This window comes from Hyperolius riggenbachi, chromosome 5 (genome assembly GCF_040937935.1).
Source record: "Hyperolius riggenbachi isolate aHypRig1 chromosome 5, aHypRig1.pri, whole genome shotgun sequence".
NCBI classification, from domain to species: Eukaryota; Metazoa; Chordata; class Amphibia; order Anura; family Hyperoliidae; genus Hyperolius; species Hyperolius riggenbachi.
The window spans coordinates 263,261,477-263,279,015 of record NC_090650.1 but is presented as its reverse complement, the minus strand read 5'-3'; the positions used below and the strand labels follow the sequence as shown (position 1 = coordinate 263,279,015).

The 17,539-nt window shown below is 44.0% G+C and overlaps 1 protein-coding gene across 1 annotated transcript in view; it reads left to right on the top strand.

Annotated features, from left to right (window-relative positions):
• Positions 1 to 226: 226 nt before the first annotated feature.
• The window catches only part of LOC137518698 (adenosine 3'-phospho 5'-phosphosulfate transporter 2-like), an 87,122-nt gene continuing 69,809 nt past the window's right edge, over positions 227 to 17,539 (top strand). Inside the window, exon 1 of the mRNA XM_068236872.1 lies at positions 227 to 368. Coding sequence (XP_068092973.1) covers positions 274 to 368 — 95 coding nt within the window. The 5' untranslated portion in view covers positions 227 to 273. The remainder of the gene's footprint in view (positions 369 to 17,539) is intronic.

The following is a 17,539-nucleotide window of genomic DNA, read 5'->3' as shown; positions in this document are numbered from 1 at the left end:
ATGCATAACCTTCAGGGATAACTCATTTCCCAGTATGCAAAATGATTCAAACAAAACCAACAGGTTAGCATAGTGTTGCTGTTTGCAAATCTCCACCTGCTGTTACCTGTGAACAGGATGCGACTGGCATTAATGCACTGGAACTTAGACAGGTCCGTGTTGTCAGCAGGTCTGTGCAGCCTCCACTGGTAGGATAAGAATAAGGAAGTGAGCACTAAGAGCAGAAACAGCTCTACGTTCTCGTAGACTTTCCTCTCTTTTTTCAAGAGGGAAATGTTTCCTAACAAGAATAACCGGATTCCTACAAAGATCTACCAAACAAACCATCAAAACATCAATGCAGAGGGGTTAACAACAAAGCAAAAAAGGTACTTTGCACCATTTTTTATTGTGAAAACTAGTTACCACAGAAAAGCTGCTTTCTTCAGTACACGGCTGACATCTGTACTTCTAGACACGGTTACATTTGAAATACATATTTGAATGATTGCACAGTGAAACTGACATTTATGAGTTATAATATTCTAGTTTTATTGTGTTATAAAGTGTTTTTTATTATTCCCAGGACTTAAGTGAGCTTAGAAATAAGTATAAACAAGATAGGATATTTAGATTTGTTTTACCGTTGTAATATCAAGAAATAATATTTTTAAATTTTTTCTTATTTTTGGGCATGATGCCCTTTAGACCACTCAGCAGTAACATAGGGCCTGCTGCACTAAAAGGCGGTAAAGTTTACTGGTACTAATGCCAGCAGCACACCGTCCATTAGCCCAAAAGCTTCCCACACCTTACCAAGTTAACGTGCGCATTGCTATGGCACCATAACAACACCATAACACATTACAACAACAAAGAGCACGTTGCCCTGGTAACGCATGAGGCATTAATGGGTTAACCAGAGATGCTCCCGTGACTTTAGTACTAGTAAAATTGCCATGTGCTGCCATTAAGTGCATCTGGGGCATAAAGAGGCTTTTAAAAATGTCACAGCTAGCTAGACACAGTGACAGACTAGGATATTTTACATGCCAACCACTGGACAATTCAGGTCACATTGCATTTGTTTACATCCCCCAATTTCCAATGACCAATGTTAAGTCTGACAAACAAATACAAATGACCAATTAATATTGTCCTTTACTGTACACTGAAGAATGGATGACAGGTGGAACACAAGCCAGCAGCATCATGTGGTGCAAAAACAAAAGAAAACCACGTGCACGTTGATTATTTGTGGAGCCAGCCGCAATAGCCTTGGATAGCTGTTCATGTTAGATTCTCAGATGGGATCTCACAGGACAATCCTCTCTGCCAAGTTTTCTCTATTGTGTGTACGAGAATTCAGGATGGGAAAATAAGGTTGCATCATTATGAAGAAATCTAGGGTGAAACGTCTCCTTTAAAGTTATTACCTTTACCAGATAAAACAAAAATTGGACACAGTTCCTATTTAGCATATTTGTTTTATTTATTTATAGTTTTAAGTACCAAAACTAAGAACATTTTTAATGTTTCAGTTTCACTAAAAATCAAACTATTTTTTAAGCAGTGCCTCCTGGCTTCACTGGTAAAATATTGATAGAGGAGGGTGTCTCTTCGAATGTTATCATCTAACAGTACAAAAACAAAGTCTCCAGACTTGGTAACTATCACCTGGGCCTTATTGTTTCCTATGGAGCTATATTATCTTTATTTTATGTGACAGGGCATGTGCACACACTGTTAGGACCATATCTTGGCTTGACCCACAGATACGTACTGTAAATATACACCACAGTAAGTCATTAGTGCTCTCCCTTAATACACATGTACAAGGACTGTCGCTTGGCAGGGATTGGGACTAGATTAGGGCTGTGACAATTTAGGATCCAGGCTGTACAGAAGCGTTGCTAGCCTCCTGTTACTGTAGCAGGAGGAAGATGGATGATGGGTGCATTGCCGGGAGGCAGGGTGAGCGGGGAACAAGTTACCTGAAGGTCACTTAGGTGTCGGACATTCCCAAAGATCCCGCATGCAGGATCCTAACGTCGTTGGACCCCCTGTAAACACGCTACATGAGAAATGAATAAAATATTTGCCCAACAGGGACACAGACCATATTCAGACCGAACACATTTTCTACATTAATATATTTTCATTTTAATTAAGTAAGAAAAAAACAAAAGTGCAAAACTTTAACAGGTATGTAAAAGCAGCAGGCCAATAGAATTTATTGGCTTTTTTAACTTTTAGTGACTCACATTTAAAAAAAAGCATAGGAATAGCAATAAAACACATCTGCTTCAACGGGTGCAAAATAATGCTGCAACTGTAAAGGTGCCCATACATTTATCCATTTCGGCGGACAACTGACCAAGAGACACACACAAGCATGTATTGCACGTGCCAACTTTATGCCGGCAACCATGTGAGGCACGTGTTTGTGTGTGTGAGAGGATGGAGACAGTGGCAGGTAAAGAATTCATGCATGTGCACGAGGGGGGGGGGGATTTTACTCTGGGGGGTGGTAACGCCACGCACTACTTCAAACTTGTCAGCCTAACAGTTTGCAGCATCTCCGATCGATACATGTAACCAATTTTAGCCCAAAATTGGGCATGCTCTTGGTGGCACTGATTTTCATCCAATTCTAATCATTGAATCGGATGGTCGATCACCGCCAAGTCACCTGATGCATGCCCACTTTAACAATGCCAACAGATGAAATCTCTGGGTCAGAGAAATACTATCTGAGGAGATAAGAAACATATACAGTATAGGGGATGACTCAGAAAAAAACAGTAGGGAAAGAAAGCCTTGTAAGCACGTATGAGGAATCCCTCAAGCGACACTGCAGGCCCAAGACAATACAGATGCTGTTGGTATGTGGGTGGGGGAAGGGGGCTGACAGAGCAGTGTGGGAATGATGTCACGCAGCGGATAGGGTAGGTTGGGAAAACAAAACTCTTGACCATCGCGCGACTGAATTTATATGCCAGGCTGGGGGCATGCTGGATTCTCATCAGCCAAGTTACATCTAGTGTGTGGCTTAAAGGGGTAGTATGGCGAAAAATTGTAAAATGTAAAGTATGTGCAAACATAAACAAATAAGAAGTATATTTTTCCAGAGTAAAATGAGCCATAAATTACTTTCTCCTATGTTGCTGTAACTTACAGTAGGTAGTAGAAATCTGATAGAAGCGACAGGTTTTGGACTAGTGCATCTCTTCTTGGGGTGATTCTTAGGGATATATTTATTTTCAAAAGCACTTAGTGAATGGCAGTTGCTCTGTCCAACTGCAAAAAAAACTGTGTAGCGAGCAGGGAAACTGGCCAACATCATTGTTTAAATCCTTTTTAGGGAATATCTTTAAAAAGAATAAAAGCCTTGCCGAGAATCCCCTATGAAGAGCCATCTCTTGCCCTGTCCAAAACTTGTCGCTTCTGTCAGGTCTCTACTACCTACTGTAAGTGACAGCAACATAGGAGAAAAGTAATTGATGGCTCATTTTACTATGGAAAAAACTTACTTCTTATTTGTCTATGTTTGCACATATTTTAAATTTTAAAGTTTTTCGCCATAGTGCCCCTTTAAACAGTGAAATCAAAGGTAGAGTGGGATAAAAAGGACCTTCCTGATAACAAAAGTCCTTTTTAGGACTGACAGTGTTATTGACCCTGCTGCACTTATAATTTGTTTTTGCTTTTGTATGGTGTGTTGTAGCAACACAACCCCCCATATACAGTATAATAAAGGACTGACGTCCGAAACATGTCAGCCTTGATGTCTGCTGTGGGTGTTTGTGGATACGTCCATTAAATAAAAGTTTTTCCTGCTGACAAGTGCGGACCATCTTCCTTCCCCCCATATACAGTGTAGTGTGTGGCTGTATTACCTTTATAGCCCCCCATCACTGCGTAAAAGTAATTTAGTGTCTGAAATTTGTGAAGTGCCGTGTGCTTTGTTCCCACACAGTGTCAAAGCTACACCCATGTGACTGATCGTACTGCGTTATCAGTGAAATCAGTGTGTCAAAAGCAAAAAAACAAAAGACAGTGTCACATACATTTTTTGACAATATCCCTTTGCTGGTCATGGCCTGCTGAGTGATCAACGTGAACTGGTACCATTGTCACTTTAACAAAAAAAAAAAGTAAAGAAAAATAAAAATAAAAAAATAAAAAATTATATATATATATATATATATATATATATATATATATATATATATATATATATATATAATTATTTTGTGCTAATACTCCTTTGCTGGTCACTACCTGGCCTGAATGTGTACCGACTGTTACCATGTTACTTTAACACTTGTGTGACCGTACTGTGCGTTCTAGGTGATTTGTGAGACAGGGGCGTTATTAGGTTCCTGGGAGATCAGGGGCACCCGTCCGTGGGCACCAAGAGGCATGCTGTGCCGGCCTGGCTTTGTTGGGTGCTGGGCCTGGGGCTTTGCTGGGTGATTTGCTGGGTAATTTGCTGCGGGCTTCACTGGGGTAAGGGCATTTTTGGGCGTTTTGCTGAGCTGCGGGCTTTACTAGGCTTTGGTGAGCTGGGAGCTTTGCTTGGCTGTACGCTTTGCTAGGCTGGGGCCCAGACGCTTTGCTGGGGGCTTTACTTTGCTGAGCTGGGGCCCGGAGGCTTTGCTGGGGGCTTTACTTTGCTGGGCTGGGGCCCCGGGGCTTTGCTGGTCTGAGGGCTTTACTTTGCTGGGGCCCCGGGGCTTTGCTGTTCTGGGGGCTTTACTTTGCTGGGGCCCAGGGGCTTTGCTGATCTGGGGGCTTTGCTTTTCTGGGCTGGGGGCTTTGCTTTGCTAGACTGAGGTGTTTGCTTTGCTGGGGGCTGTGATTTGCTGCGCTGGGGCCCCGGGGCTTTAATTTGCTGGGCTAGGGCCCTGGGGCATTGCTGGGCTAGGGGCCTTGGGCTTTGCTTTGCTGGGACCGGGGGCTTTGCGTTGCTGGGGCTTTGCTAGGCTGGACTTTGCTTTGCTTGTCTGAGGCCCAGGGGCTTTACCTTTACTGGGAACTTTGCTTTGCTGGGCTCGGGGGCTTTGCTTCAGCATAGGTAGCTAGGTATAGATGCCATCAGGATAGATAGCTAGGTATAGGGGTCCTCATTATAGGTAGGTAGGTATGGGGCTTTCAGTATAGGTAGGTAGGCAGGGGCGTATCTAGAAATCCCGGGCCCCCCTGCAAAAAAAAAAAAACCCGGGCCCGCTCAGGGACTTTTGGGGAGCAGGAGGAGTCGCAGCATAAGAGAAGAGTGTGGCAGATCGGTGGGGAGGGGGGACATTCCTCCCTGTCCCTCACCTCAGGCTCTCCTCTCAGCGCTCCCCTCCTACAATCAATCATTGGAGGCAGTCGGCAGCAGCAGCGGCAGGACAACACATTACCTCCTTCTCGCCGGAGGTCTTCCATTCTCTAAGAGCAACTTCCTGTTTACACAGGGAGTTGCATGAAGCTCTTAGAGAACAGAAGACCTCCGGTGAGAAGGCGGTAATGTGCTCAGCCTGCCACCGCTGCTGCTGCCACCAATGATTGCAGGGGGGGGAGCGCTGAGAGGAGAGCCCGAGGTGAGGGGGGGGGGAATGTCCCCCCTCCCCACCGATCTGCCACACTCTCCTCTTATGCTGCAACCCCTCCTGCCCCCCAAAAGTCCCTGAGCGGGCCCTAGGGGGGCCCCCAGGGCCCCCCGCGACGGCAGGGGTTGCATCTCCTATTGTTACGCCAGTGTAGGTAGGTAAGGGGCTTTCAATATAGGTAGGTAGGTATGGGGTCCTCAGTATAGGTAGGTAGGTAGGTAGGTATGGGGCTTTCAGTATAGGTAGGTAGGTATGGGGCTTTCAGTATAGGTAGGTAGGTATGGGGTCCTCAGTATAGGTAGGTAGGTATGGGGTCCTCAGTATAGGTAGGTAGGTATGGGGTCCTCAGTATAGGTAGGTAGTTAGGTATGGGGCTTTCAGTATAGGTAGGTAGGTATGGGATCCTTAGTATAGGTAGGTATGGGGCTTTCAGTATAGGTGGGTAGGTATGGGGCTTTCAGTATAGGTAGGTAGGTATGGGGCTTTCATTATAGGTGGCTGGACTGGGCTGCGCTGCCCACCCTCCCCCCTCCTGGTCCCCCCAGCTCATCTACAAACAGTGGCAGCTTACCTCTGCCTAGAATCCAGCATGGAGTGGAGACCACAGTCGCAGACCTCTCTCTTCCTCCAGCTGTTTCCCCTAAAGCTCGGTGATCAGCGTCATAAGCAGAAGCCGGTCACTAGGGGAACACAGGAGGAAGAGAGGTTTGCGGCTTTGGTCTCCACTCCACGCTGGATTCCAGGCAGAGGTAAGCTGCCGCTGTTTGTAGATGAGCGGGCGGGGGGACCAGCGGGGGACGGGGAGCGAGAGGGAGTGAAAGGCGGGCGGAGTCGCCGCAATCTGAGGTCTGTGGAGGAGAGAGTGGCTCGCGGGGCACGGGGGCCATAATAGATCCGGGGCACCATGGCAACAGGTTCCCAGTCGGTGCCCAGGATCAAGGGCCCTAGCGACGCCGCTGCTGTGAGATCCCCCCCAAAAAAATTACATTTGTGACAATACCCCTTGGCTGGTCACTGCCTGACCTGCTGTGTTGAACGTGTACTGACTTTAAAAAACACCTGTGTGACCGAATTTTGCGTTCTAGGTGATCTCTGTGTGTCTAAAAAAAAAATTAGATTGTGCCAATACCCCTTGGCTGGTCATTAACTCTAACAAGCATAACAGGCAGTGGCAGGCCAAAGTGTAGAGGTACTAGAGGTTGTGTTGGTGCGTGGTCGTGGCATATGTGATCTTATGCATAAGAAGAAAACAATTCCCAAATGCAGAAGAGATGGTTGACTGACTCACTCAGCATACTGCCTCTTCTGCTGCCAGTGTTCCAGCACTCTCCTCCTCATCCTCCTCTGTTGTGGTCAACTTGCAACACCACCTCCACCACCACAGCAACCCCTCCAAATAAAATCGAATTCCTCAGAAGAGCCATTTCCTCAGGCATTGATGGACAAAAGTGACGTGTAAGCCTTTGCATCGGATGAAGGAAAGGAGGTAGACAGACACTCACAGGACAGTCCCCAGGTGACCACAAGGTGTGATGTCCCCACTGCTGAAGGCTACTGTGAGACACATGATACAATAAAATGATGGCAATGAGATAAAAACAATCATTTGTACAGAAAAATCAAAAGCTTTCTTTTGTTTTTCAATCAGATCCGATCAGATTTCCCATTCATTTCAATTGGGAGTAGTGGATTTTTTTAATCAATTTTTTACGAACATTGAATTTTTTCTGAGTTTTCAATCATTTTTTTCATAATTTAGAAAAATTTGATACATTAGTCAGATTTTTCAAATGTTCTAATCAATCAGAAAAATAGATTTTAATTCAAGAATTATGCTGGGCATACACGGCTCGATGCCCCCTTATCAATCGAGCCACTGATGGCTTAAATGATAATATCCGACGTGTCGGATCGCTGCGGGGATCGATTCCGCACTCGAGCGGGAATCGATCCGTGCGCACGCGCGGGGATCGATCCGGAGGCTAATCGGCCACCGGATCGACCCGTGTATGCCCAGCATAACAATCTAAAAAAATTGTATGGTGTATGGCCACCTTAACACCCTGCAACTTTTTCATTTGATCATGCAGTCTATTAGACTTTTATCGAATGAAGTGCAAATAAATTCTTTCAATGTTCTCCCCAGATTTTTTCCAGTCTGGAATAAAAAAGTAGCCGGTGGGGCGCAAGCGGAGCAATGCAGGGCTGGCGCAACTCTGCTTACAGCGTTGGGGGGAGAATGAGAAGAAAGGCCGATAACGGATGCGTGCTCCCCAAATTTAGTAGAGTGGAGCCTAGGGAGAACACCGTCTATTTTTAGATTGAATTGACTAAAAGTGATCTATATTCACTGTACAGCTGAAAGAACCTTGATCTGTCAAATCAGACCATTTCCAAGGATTGTAGACCTATCTGATGGATTTTTGAGACTTTTAAATCAATTGCTGTACAATTCGGTTTAGAAGCATCCTTCAATGTGCTTTTCTTCTGGTGGAACTACCTTCAATACATCATCGACCTTACACTGATAGCCATGTGTGCTACTGTAAATCAATTCACTTTCAACTGGCGACATTTTTATCAAACAAACTGAAAGTCAATTGAACTAACACTGTTTGATTGATGTATGGCTAGCTTTTTTTGTTACCATTAAAAAACCTTGAAAAAAACTGATATGCTGTACATGTACATGCACAGTCTGACAGCACAACACGTATGTTAAAGTGATTAAAAAGACTGCAGATTTAGCAAGGCCTGGTTATATACAAAATCCATCCTACAATAACATGAAAAGAACATAGCATCACTACTCTAAAAAAGCCATGCCTTGTGTTATTCTTATGTTGTGAGAACCTTGATGTGCCTCATTATAACTGCATTAAATTCTAATTTTCAATCAGAAGCAATTTACTTCCATTGGATATAAAATGAGCAAAGCTGATTGTGTGGCTGTATACAGCAGGGTTGCACAGTATATCTTCTTAATAGTACCTTATAACACAGCTAACAAAAAAACAGTCTGTTCATGAAAAGGAAATTATACTTAAAGCAGAACTATAGTCAATTAAGAAAGCAGCCTAACATACAGCAAAGTCAAAGCAATAATAGTGTTTAACCACTTCGGTACCAGCCCTGACATTCATAATGAAAGGTTTTAAACATGTTGGGGGCCTATTTATGAATGTGCTATACAGGTAGTCCCCGACTTCCAAACACCAAACATTGGGAGGTCTGGAGGTCCTGCAGGGAAGGTAAACTGCAGTCAAGGCAATATAATCACCGCAGGCTCTCAATGGAGCTCAAACCCTTTACAGGAGAGCTGTTGCCAGTGCACTCCTCCAGGCAGTTACACCACCTCTGCCCCACACTGTGTATAGACTGTATAACAGAAGGAGGCACACCAATGGCTCAAACTTGCATTCAGTTTAATGCAAATCAGCACACTACAGATCCCTCCACTGCCGCTCTCCATCCTGGGGATCCCTTCGCTGCCCAAACATCATGGGGAGGTACCGCAGGTCATGGTGATCGGCGTTCGCCATGCGCCGGCCAGAAGTGAAGAGAGGAAGATTATATCCAGGTCAAGGGTCAAGCAAGTCGCCGGGACACCGGCATAAATAATGCACGAACGGTGGCAGAAGGAGGGGGCAGGAGGAGGTCATAGTATGTACTTTTAACCCCCCACACACTGGAGCTTTTTGTTTTTTCAGCTGTGGTATCCTTTAAAGCGGACCTAAACCCATGATTTCCTCTCTGCTCTAAAAGATAAGCAACAGCATAATAACCCTTACAGAAAAATATGTCTTTGTTATAGCCCACAGAACTGCTCAGAGATGCTGCAGTGTAGTTACTTCCTGGTTACATGAAAGCACATACAGTTTTAATCTTCTGTGTTTACTTATAGCCTTGGCACAGATCAGACAGAGCTGACAGCTCAAATTACAGTGGCTCATTACTAGGAGATAAGAGAGAACTAGACAGGCTGTTATCTCTACATACAAACAGGGTGGGTTTCTCTGTGTTTTTCCTTCTCTCTTGTGGAAGAGTTTAGGTCCTCTTTAACCTATTTTGGTTCCTGGACGTAGTTTCTACGTCCAGGAACCATGCGCGCTACCGCGTGCGCCCCCGCGGCCGATCGTGCCCGTGCACGCGCACTCCTGGCCGCGGATTCGGTAGCCGAGGAATCAATGTATCGGGCTATGGAGCCCGATCACTGTTTCCTCTCCCCCGCTGAAAAAGCGACAGCTTCTCTTGGAAGCTGAGCTTTTTCTGGCCGTCTCCTTCCCGATGCGTCACTCTAAGCGCGTGCTACGCTTAAAGTGACGGCATGTAAACAAACTCATGGCCGCCATCTTGTGGCCAAAAAGTAATACTACACCTGAAAAAAAAAAACAAGAATTAACACACATTTACATTATAAATCTATTGTTTACCTCCCACCCTCCCAAAAGTACCCAAATAAAATGTTTAGTATAAAAAAAAAAACCATTACAATAAAAAAAAAAAACATGTAAATATTTACCTAAGGGTCTAAACTTTTTAAATATCAATGTAAAGATGAAATATTTCTATATTTTTTTTATTTTAAACTTGTAAATAGTGATAGAAGCAAAATGGAAAAAATGCACCTTTATTTCCAAATAAAATATTGTCGCCATACATTGTGATAGGGACATAATTTTAACGGTGTAATAACCGGGACATATGGACAAATACAATACGCGAGTTTTAATTATGGAGGCATGTATTATTTTAAAACTATAATGGCTGAAAACTGAGAAATAATGAATTTTTCCATTTTTTTCTTATTCTTCCTGTTAAAATGCATTTACAGTAAAGTGGCTCTTAGCAAAATGTACCCCCCAAAGAAAGCCTAATTGGTGGTGGAAAAAACAAGATATAGATCAGTGCATTGTGATAAGTAGTGATAAAGTTATAGGCTAATGAATGGGAGGTGAACATTTCTCACGTGAAAACGACGGAACCTGAATGGGTTAAGGTTGATTTTACATTTATTTCCTTATATATAGTATTCATTTGCTGACTGGGTGTTTTGTATGTGGAGAAAAGTTAGAAAATCTGACGAAATGCTTAATGTATCAATTTCATTATATCAATCATTTCTGACTTTCTCCCATTAGACAAAAACAAGTTAGTAGCTATTCTGATTTAAATGGATCCTGCCACAATTCAACATATTAGCACACTTGATTCAAGAACATTGGAAATAGTAGGCACAAACAGCATTTGGCCCACAAAGTGGCCCAACAGGCTGCCTGTCACTTAGGCCTGAACGATTTTAGGAAAAAATTTTATTGATCGATTTCTGTCCGAAATCACAATTTCGATTCACGATTTCCTTCAAATCAAGCTTTGTTCCCCCTCTATGCTTGTTTGTTCCCCTGCCTCTCTTTGTGCACCTTCTGTGTCTCCTTTGTGTCTCTATATTTGCCCCCTTTGTTTGTGTATAATCTGTGTCTCTCTCTGTACCCACTCTGGGTCTCTCTCTGTGCCTCCCCTGTCCCCCAAGCTGTGGCAGCACTGGATATACGATGCCCGTCTATCCACTTCTCCTGCAGGATCGAATGCATGGCACACTTCCTGTATGTCTTGTGACATACAGGAACCAGGAAGTATTCCGTGCACAAGAGCCGGCACATGGCGATAGAGACCGGACAGTGTTGGGTTCGAGCAGAAGGTATGTCCAACACTGCCGATGCTGCAGGCCGCACTCGCCCGGACTTGGGGGAAGTATGAAGCTGCTTCTTCAAACTTCCCCTATGAGGAAATTACGTCATCGCGATACTCATCGCTTTGATGATTCCGAAATCGTGATCTTGGTGATCGCGATTTTGGTTTAAATTCGATTTATCTTTCAGCCCTACTGTCACTTAACAGGAAACTTGACAGGCAGCCTATTGGGCCAATCAAAGTGCGGGGATAATGTCTTTTAAAGTGATTGAACCCACAGGGGCTCAGGGCAGGACGAGTGGAGCTCTCATCATTGCCAATTAGTAGGCATACGTTTGTAGTGCTCACTATGCTACTTTGATACGGCACGCTAACTCTGATAAGGCATGTTAACGCTGATAACTTTAAGGCATGTTGACTCTGATAAGGCACGCTATGTGTTATAATGAAGCAACCCCTATGACTGTATTTTTATGTATACCCATGTCTGTACATTTTTGTCCCTTTTTGTTTTTTACTCTGTTCTGTGCCATGGAGGATGATACAAATCAATTAAAGTAATAAACAACATACTTAGGCCTCCTTTCCACAGACTGTTGATAGGCAGTGAAATGCCTTTCAAACTCTCACAACGGCTCACTGCTGCCTGGTAACTGCTCAATTCAGCCTGACAACTGCTTGCTCAGCACACAGCACAACAGTCCGTGGAAACGAGGCCTTATGGTGAGCTGGTATGTGTCATATACAACCAAGTGCCGATCAATAGTGAGACACTGTGTGCAGGAAGTAACCTTATGATCCACGTTTTGATTGATTTTATTGTGATAGTTTGTATGATATATGGGATGCATTGTAATATCTCACACGGTAAATAAAGAATTGTTCACTTTTTTTGTACCAATTGTGGCTTGTGCCTACTTAACCTAGTATCGCAGTGTGATTGAAGAACTATCGCATTACAACATCATGTCTAAAGTGTGAAAGGGGCTAAAGAGTTCTTTTACAACGTTGTGTTGCACAAAATCGTTGCATTGCAGCGTAAAAGTAATGATAATCCTATGGGGCTATCATACTGATCGTGGTGTGGAGCGGTGGGCTATGTCGGGATACCCTTGAATAGGCATGAGCTCCGAATGGATTCCGAATTGATTTTGACTTGAAATAATTCGGAATCCAAATGCTAATTACTGCACTTGAGCGGGCGGGTAAGGGAGGGTTAACTTAGCCAAGCTTTCGTCTTCTTTAATCCGCATCTAATTGCGTCCCACGTCTCGTTCCAAGTTGCATCACGTGACTACTATGCTTCCTCCTTCCGGGTTGAATGAGGAAGCGTGGAGGTCACGTGACACGACTTGAAACGCAACGTGGGACGCAATTAGACGCGGATTAAAGAAGACGGAAGCCTGGCTAAGTTAACCCTCCCTCACCCGCCTGCTCAGGTGCAGTAATTAGCATTTGGATTCCAAATGATTTTGAGTTGAAATCAATTCGGAATCCATTCGGAGCTCATCACTGCCCTTGAATTATAAGCAGTTACACTGCAAAGTGAGACGCAATTTCATTGTACCGTATGTCTCACTGTATGGTCGCACCGCACCATTACGTATGAACTTTTGGGAACAATCGTGCCACAATGTCATGTTTAAAGTGTAAAAGGGGCCTAAAAATTCCTTTCCTCCCTAATAAAGATTCCCATTGGTCAGAAGGACCCCGGTGACAGATTCAAATGCGATTTACGCCAGGGCTCCAATCTCTGTTATAGCAGCTTAGCAAAAGCCCCAGCAAAAACATTTTTTTTCCCCAATTTACTGATTTGTATTCCTATTGGTCTATGCAATGACCAATGGTATGTCTTAGCTAGAAATAATCTCTTCAATCTATAGAGCTGCAATTTTGCTCTTTTAAGCAAATACAACAGTATTTAATTCATAAACTTTGGTAGAGAGAAAGCTCAGCAGGTCAACCAGGCGATCCACATTGCATATTGTGCTTCCACATCCCTCTCACTACTGTGCCACATTAAATGGCATTCGATCTGCAAAACAGCCAGAAAAGGAACATCTAGAAACAAAATCAGAATACTTTCCACATTTCTGTTGGACTTCAGATTAAACTTTCCTTTACAAAAATAAAATCAGCGTCACATGTGTTTGCAAGTCACCCAACTTCCTCCCTCTCTCAACCCCATATCTCTCATTAGTGTTCTCATCACAGAGGTCAGAAACCCTCCCAGTGATGTGTATGTGGAAAGTCAGGTCTCATCTCAATCTCATTCAGACGCAGCACTTCCACACGACGCTCTCCGTCATACACTCTCCCATCCACTCCACTTCTAGCTGAGGTAACACGTCTCCACGACGTGACGTCACAACCCGGAAGCAGCCGCTGTCACCAACACAAGCAGCTGACGATCGGTTCCCCTGAAGCCTATAAGCTTGGCAGCCCTGCGGTGCTGGAGTCCAGCTATGTGCTCTCCGGGCGGCTGCAGCTGAGGCCAGCGGGGATACGTGGCTGCGGGCGGGTGGGGAGAAGGAGGGATGTACCTGAGGAGGATTCAGCCAGCTCATCGCCTCCCCTGATCTGTGTATGTCTCACCTTGCCTGTGTGCTTCTATTGCTTGTTCAGGCAGGGCCTTACAGTATCTGCTAACTGCTTATGTCAAATTCTGTCACCCTCTGCCTCTGTCATACTAGGCTATTAAAGTCATTTGCAATCCTTTAAACTCAAAAAGTCAGAGTCTAAGCACAGATATTTCTTAGCCCTGTGTAGACAATACTAGTTCAGGGCCCCCTTTGCCAACTACTTCCTGCCTCACTCTCAGGCTCAATTTGCAGTGGGAGCTGCGTTGTGTTCCTTGTTAAAACAGAAGTGCAACAGAGGGGAAAAGTCGCATCAATCGTTTTGTGTCTGTTGAGTCGCATAGTCAATGAAAAGTATACTTCACTATCACTGTTAATGCATGCGATATGCTGTAACTTTCTGCATGCTCCGTGCTGGAATACTAGAGTCCAACACGCATGTCATTTCGGGGAACGATCGTTTCAAACGACTATAGTCGCATGTGTGTACGCACCTTTAGTTGGAGTCATCTAAGGCTGGATTCACAGTGGTGCGTTAAAATGTGTGTGAACTGCAATGGAGACTTGACTTAGATATTAATTCAGTGCTTGCAGGCAGTGAGTTAGAATAGTGCAATCTGTTACATTGCTGTACTGTGAGCAGCCCCATAGAACTTTATTGGCAGTAAGTTGACATGCAGAATTATTCTGCAACGCAGCGGATGCTTTGTGAACTAGCCGTAACTGTTTTGCTGCCAAGGTTTGTACTATATCTTATGCCTGGTAACCAGCTGATCCTTTGCAGTGCATGCCTGTGACTGACTGCTATTTTCTGTGTATGGATGCTGACAGTTGAATTTCTGTGTCTGAGTGGAGGAGGCCATTTTCTGACTGAAACATGGAGTACAAGTTTCATGCTAAGTGTGCTTTGAAGGAGGTGAAGGTGTACTTGCTACACAACCCTCCTATTCAAGTAAAATATAGAATACTGGTAAGGTGCCTGTCAGACTTTATCTCCAGGTTGTAATGGAAATCTCCAGCCACTCCCGTTAAGCAGTGTGGGTGGAAGTGAATGTACTTGAGTATAATGCTGGGAATACATGTTTCGTTTCTGCCGTGCGTTTCTCCTCTCAATCGTTTTTGCCGCTCGATTCTGCAGTCAATTCTCTTATCTTCCGCTCGTTTTTCTTATCTTTTTCCATTCACTTTTATCAGAAATCGAGAGGCGAGAGGATTGAAAGGGAGATTAAACATGTTGGAAATTCATCTATCGAACCATCTAATCACCTCAAAAATGAACCGTGTATTTCCAGCATTACATGCATGCCCGTCAGATGCGAGGCAGCTAATTTCAGCACCAACACTGCGCCCATCATCTCGCTGCGTGACTACTTTTTTTTTCGGCAAGGCGCCACACAAATTAGTCAATCCGCCACCAGCAATAGCCGGTGGCCGATTTCCGTGCCCCCCCCCAACTTGCTGCAACTCGGAGGGGGAATAGTATTTGACATGGGCCGAGAGTTTCAGCAGGAGCAGGGTGAGCCATCGGTCGGCTTTACTATGCCTTGAAATTACCTCAGGGCACTTCAAATGAACTCCCGTCAGACAGCTGTCACTGAATTCACATGCTTGAAGACAGGATCTCCCAGTGGTTGCATATTACACATCCTTTTTGCATCAACCTTTTGAATCCATTGTGTTCATGATCTACAGATTCCAATAGGAGTCTATTTAGTCTAGTCTATTATTATAGTCTCGAGGCCATTCGGAGGCGGCCTGGTGATGCGCTGATCCACCTTTTGCGCAATTTTAATTTTCGAATTTATTTGATTAGCCGCACCCAGGCTATGTATATACATAGGTTAGGATTTAGTTAGTGTTAGGTCCCCTCCCATGGAGGATTGACTTCTTCGCAGTGGGAGGGACGAGTACTTAATAGGTTGCATGCAAGCTGTTACAGGAAACCAACATCCTCCTCCAGTGGTAGACAGATCATGTGTATGCAAACCAAGAAGAAAAGTAGTTCCCTAAAAACCGCACCACTCAAATAAATAATGGATAATCAACAACCTTTATTCAGTATACAAAATTAAAAACACACTAAAAACAGTAGATCATGAGGCACATAATGAAAATAATAATAAGCTATATAAGTTATGTAGCCACAATGCCTGCAAAGAAACCCCTAAATGAATACAGGAAAATGAACTAATTCAATGCATATGTCTATATATAACAAGATTACAGGGACCCCCTGACAAGCTGTCAGCAAATAATGTGCAAAATCGTGCAAAGAGTGAATGAATAGATAAAGTGCATAGTGCAAAATGAGGATGAGAACGTTTCACCCATTAACATAAAGTTGAGTAAGACAGTAGTACATGTGAAACATAGTAAATGAAACTAGTAAAGTGCTAGGTAGTGTAAAGGCAAGATAGGGCTAATAGCTTACCAGGAAGGAGGAATGGCAGGCAGGGGAATGAGGTGCTTCACGGACGCCGTCGCGATTCGCTGCCTGAATGCGCAGCTTCGAATAAAGGTTGTTGATTATCCATTATTTATTTGAGTGGTGCGGTTTTTAGGGAACTACTTTTCTTCTTGGTTTGCATAGCTATTTTTGGTTCCTTTCTGCACGCTCTGGCATTTACCCATATTTATGGTGGAGTGGATGGTGCTTGCCCCACTTGTGTGTTTACGTAAGATCATGTGTATGCTCGGTGTGTATTCGACCCCACAAGTGGGGCTTGCACTCTTTTGCAGGTAGGCACTAGTCTGTTTTTAAGTAGCGCTGTTCATTTCCTTGCCATATATTATTATAGTCTATTGTACAAAAGCAAAAATCAATTAACCCTTCGCACACTCACATGCAAATGTTCAAACAAATGCATTCACAGATTTACTCATCCAGGCACAACTGTTATCCCTACTGCTAAATTAAAAGCCAGGGTTTTAGTTCACAGAAGAATGCATTCTTATGCTTAGTCACCTATACTGCGCAGAAGTACCCAGGTAAACATAGGTGTCCTAACTCTGGCCCTGTAACATGCATAGTGCAGACATGCAAACACATTCATTGCATCAAACCTATCAATGGATTAGGAGCACACATCCTAACTTCCTCTCCTGGGAAAGACAGTGCATCTTACCAATCGCACAAGGGAGCTAATTTTATGTGTCCATGTGCACTATGCGCATACACCAGCATAAGCTGTCTGCATGCTGACAAACATACAGGGGAAGGGGGGAGTGCACCGAATTAGACCCTAGCCACAGGGGTCAATGATAAGAATAAACATACAAATATCCAGGCACATCGCCTCTAGTTAGGACATTAAATAAATTTTTAGGGAAAGGGAGGTGCTGAAGGGGTTGTGGCTAGAAACAGCAAAAATCAATTAACCCTTCGCACACTCACATGCAAATGTTCAAACAAATGCATTCACAGATTTACTCATCCAGGCACAACTGTTATCCCTACTGCTAAATTAAAAGCCAGGGTTTTAGTTCACAGAAGAATGCATTCTTATGCTTAGTCACCTATACTGCGCAGAAGTACCCAGGTAAACATAGGTGTCCTAACTCTGGCCCTGTAACATGCATAGTGCAGACATGCAAACACATTCATTGCATCAAACCTATCAATGGATTAGGAGCACACATCCTAACTTCCTCTCCTGGGAAAGACAGTGCATCTTACCAATCGCACAAGGGAGC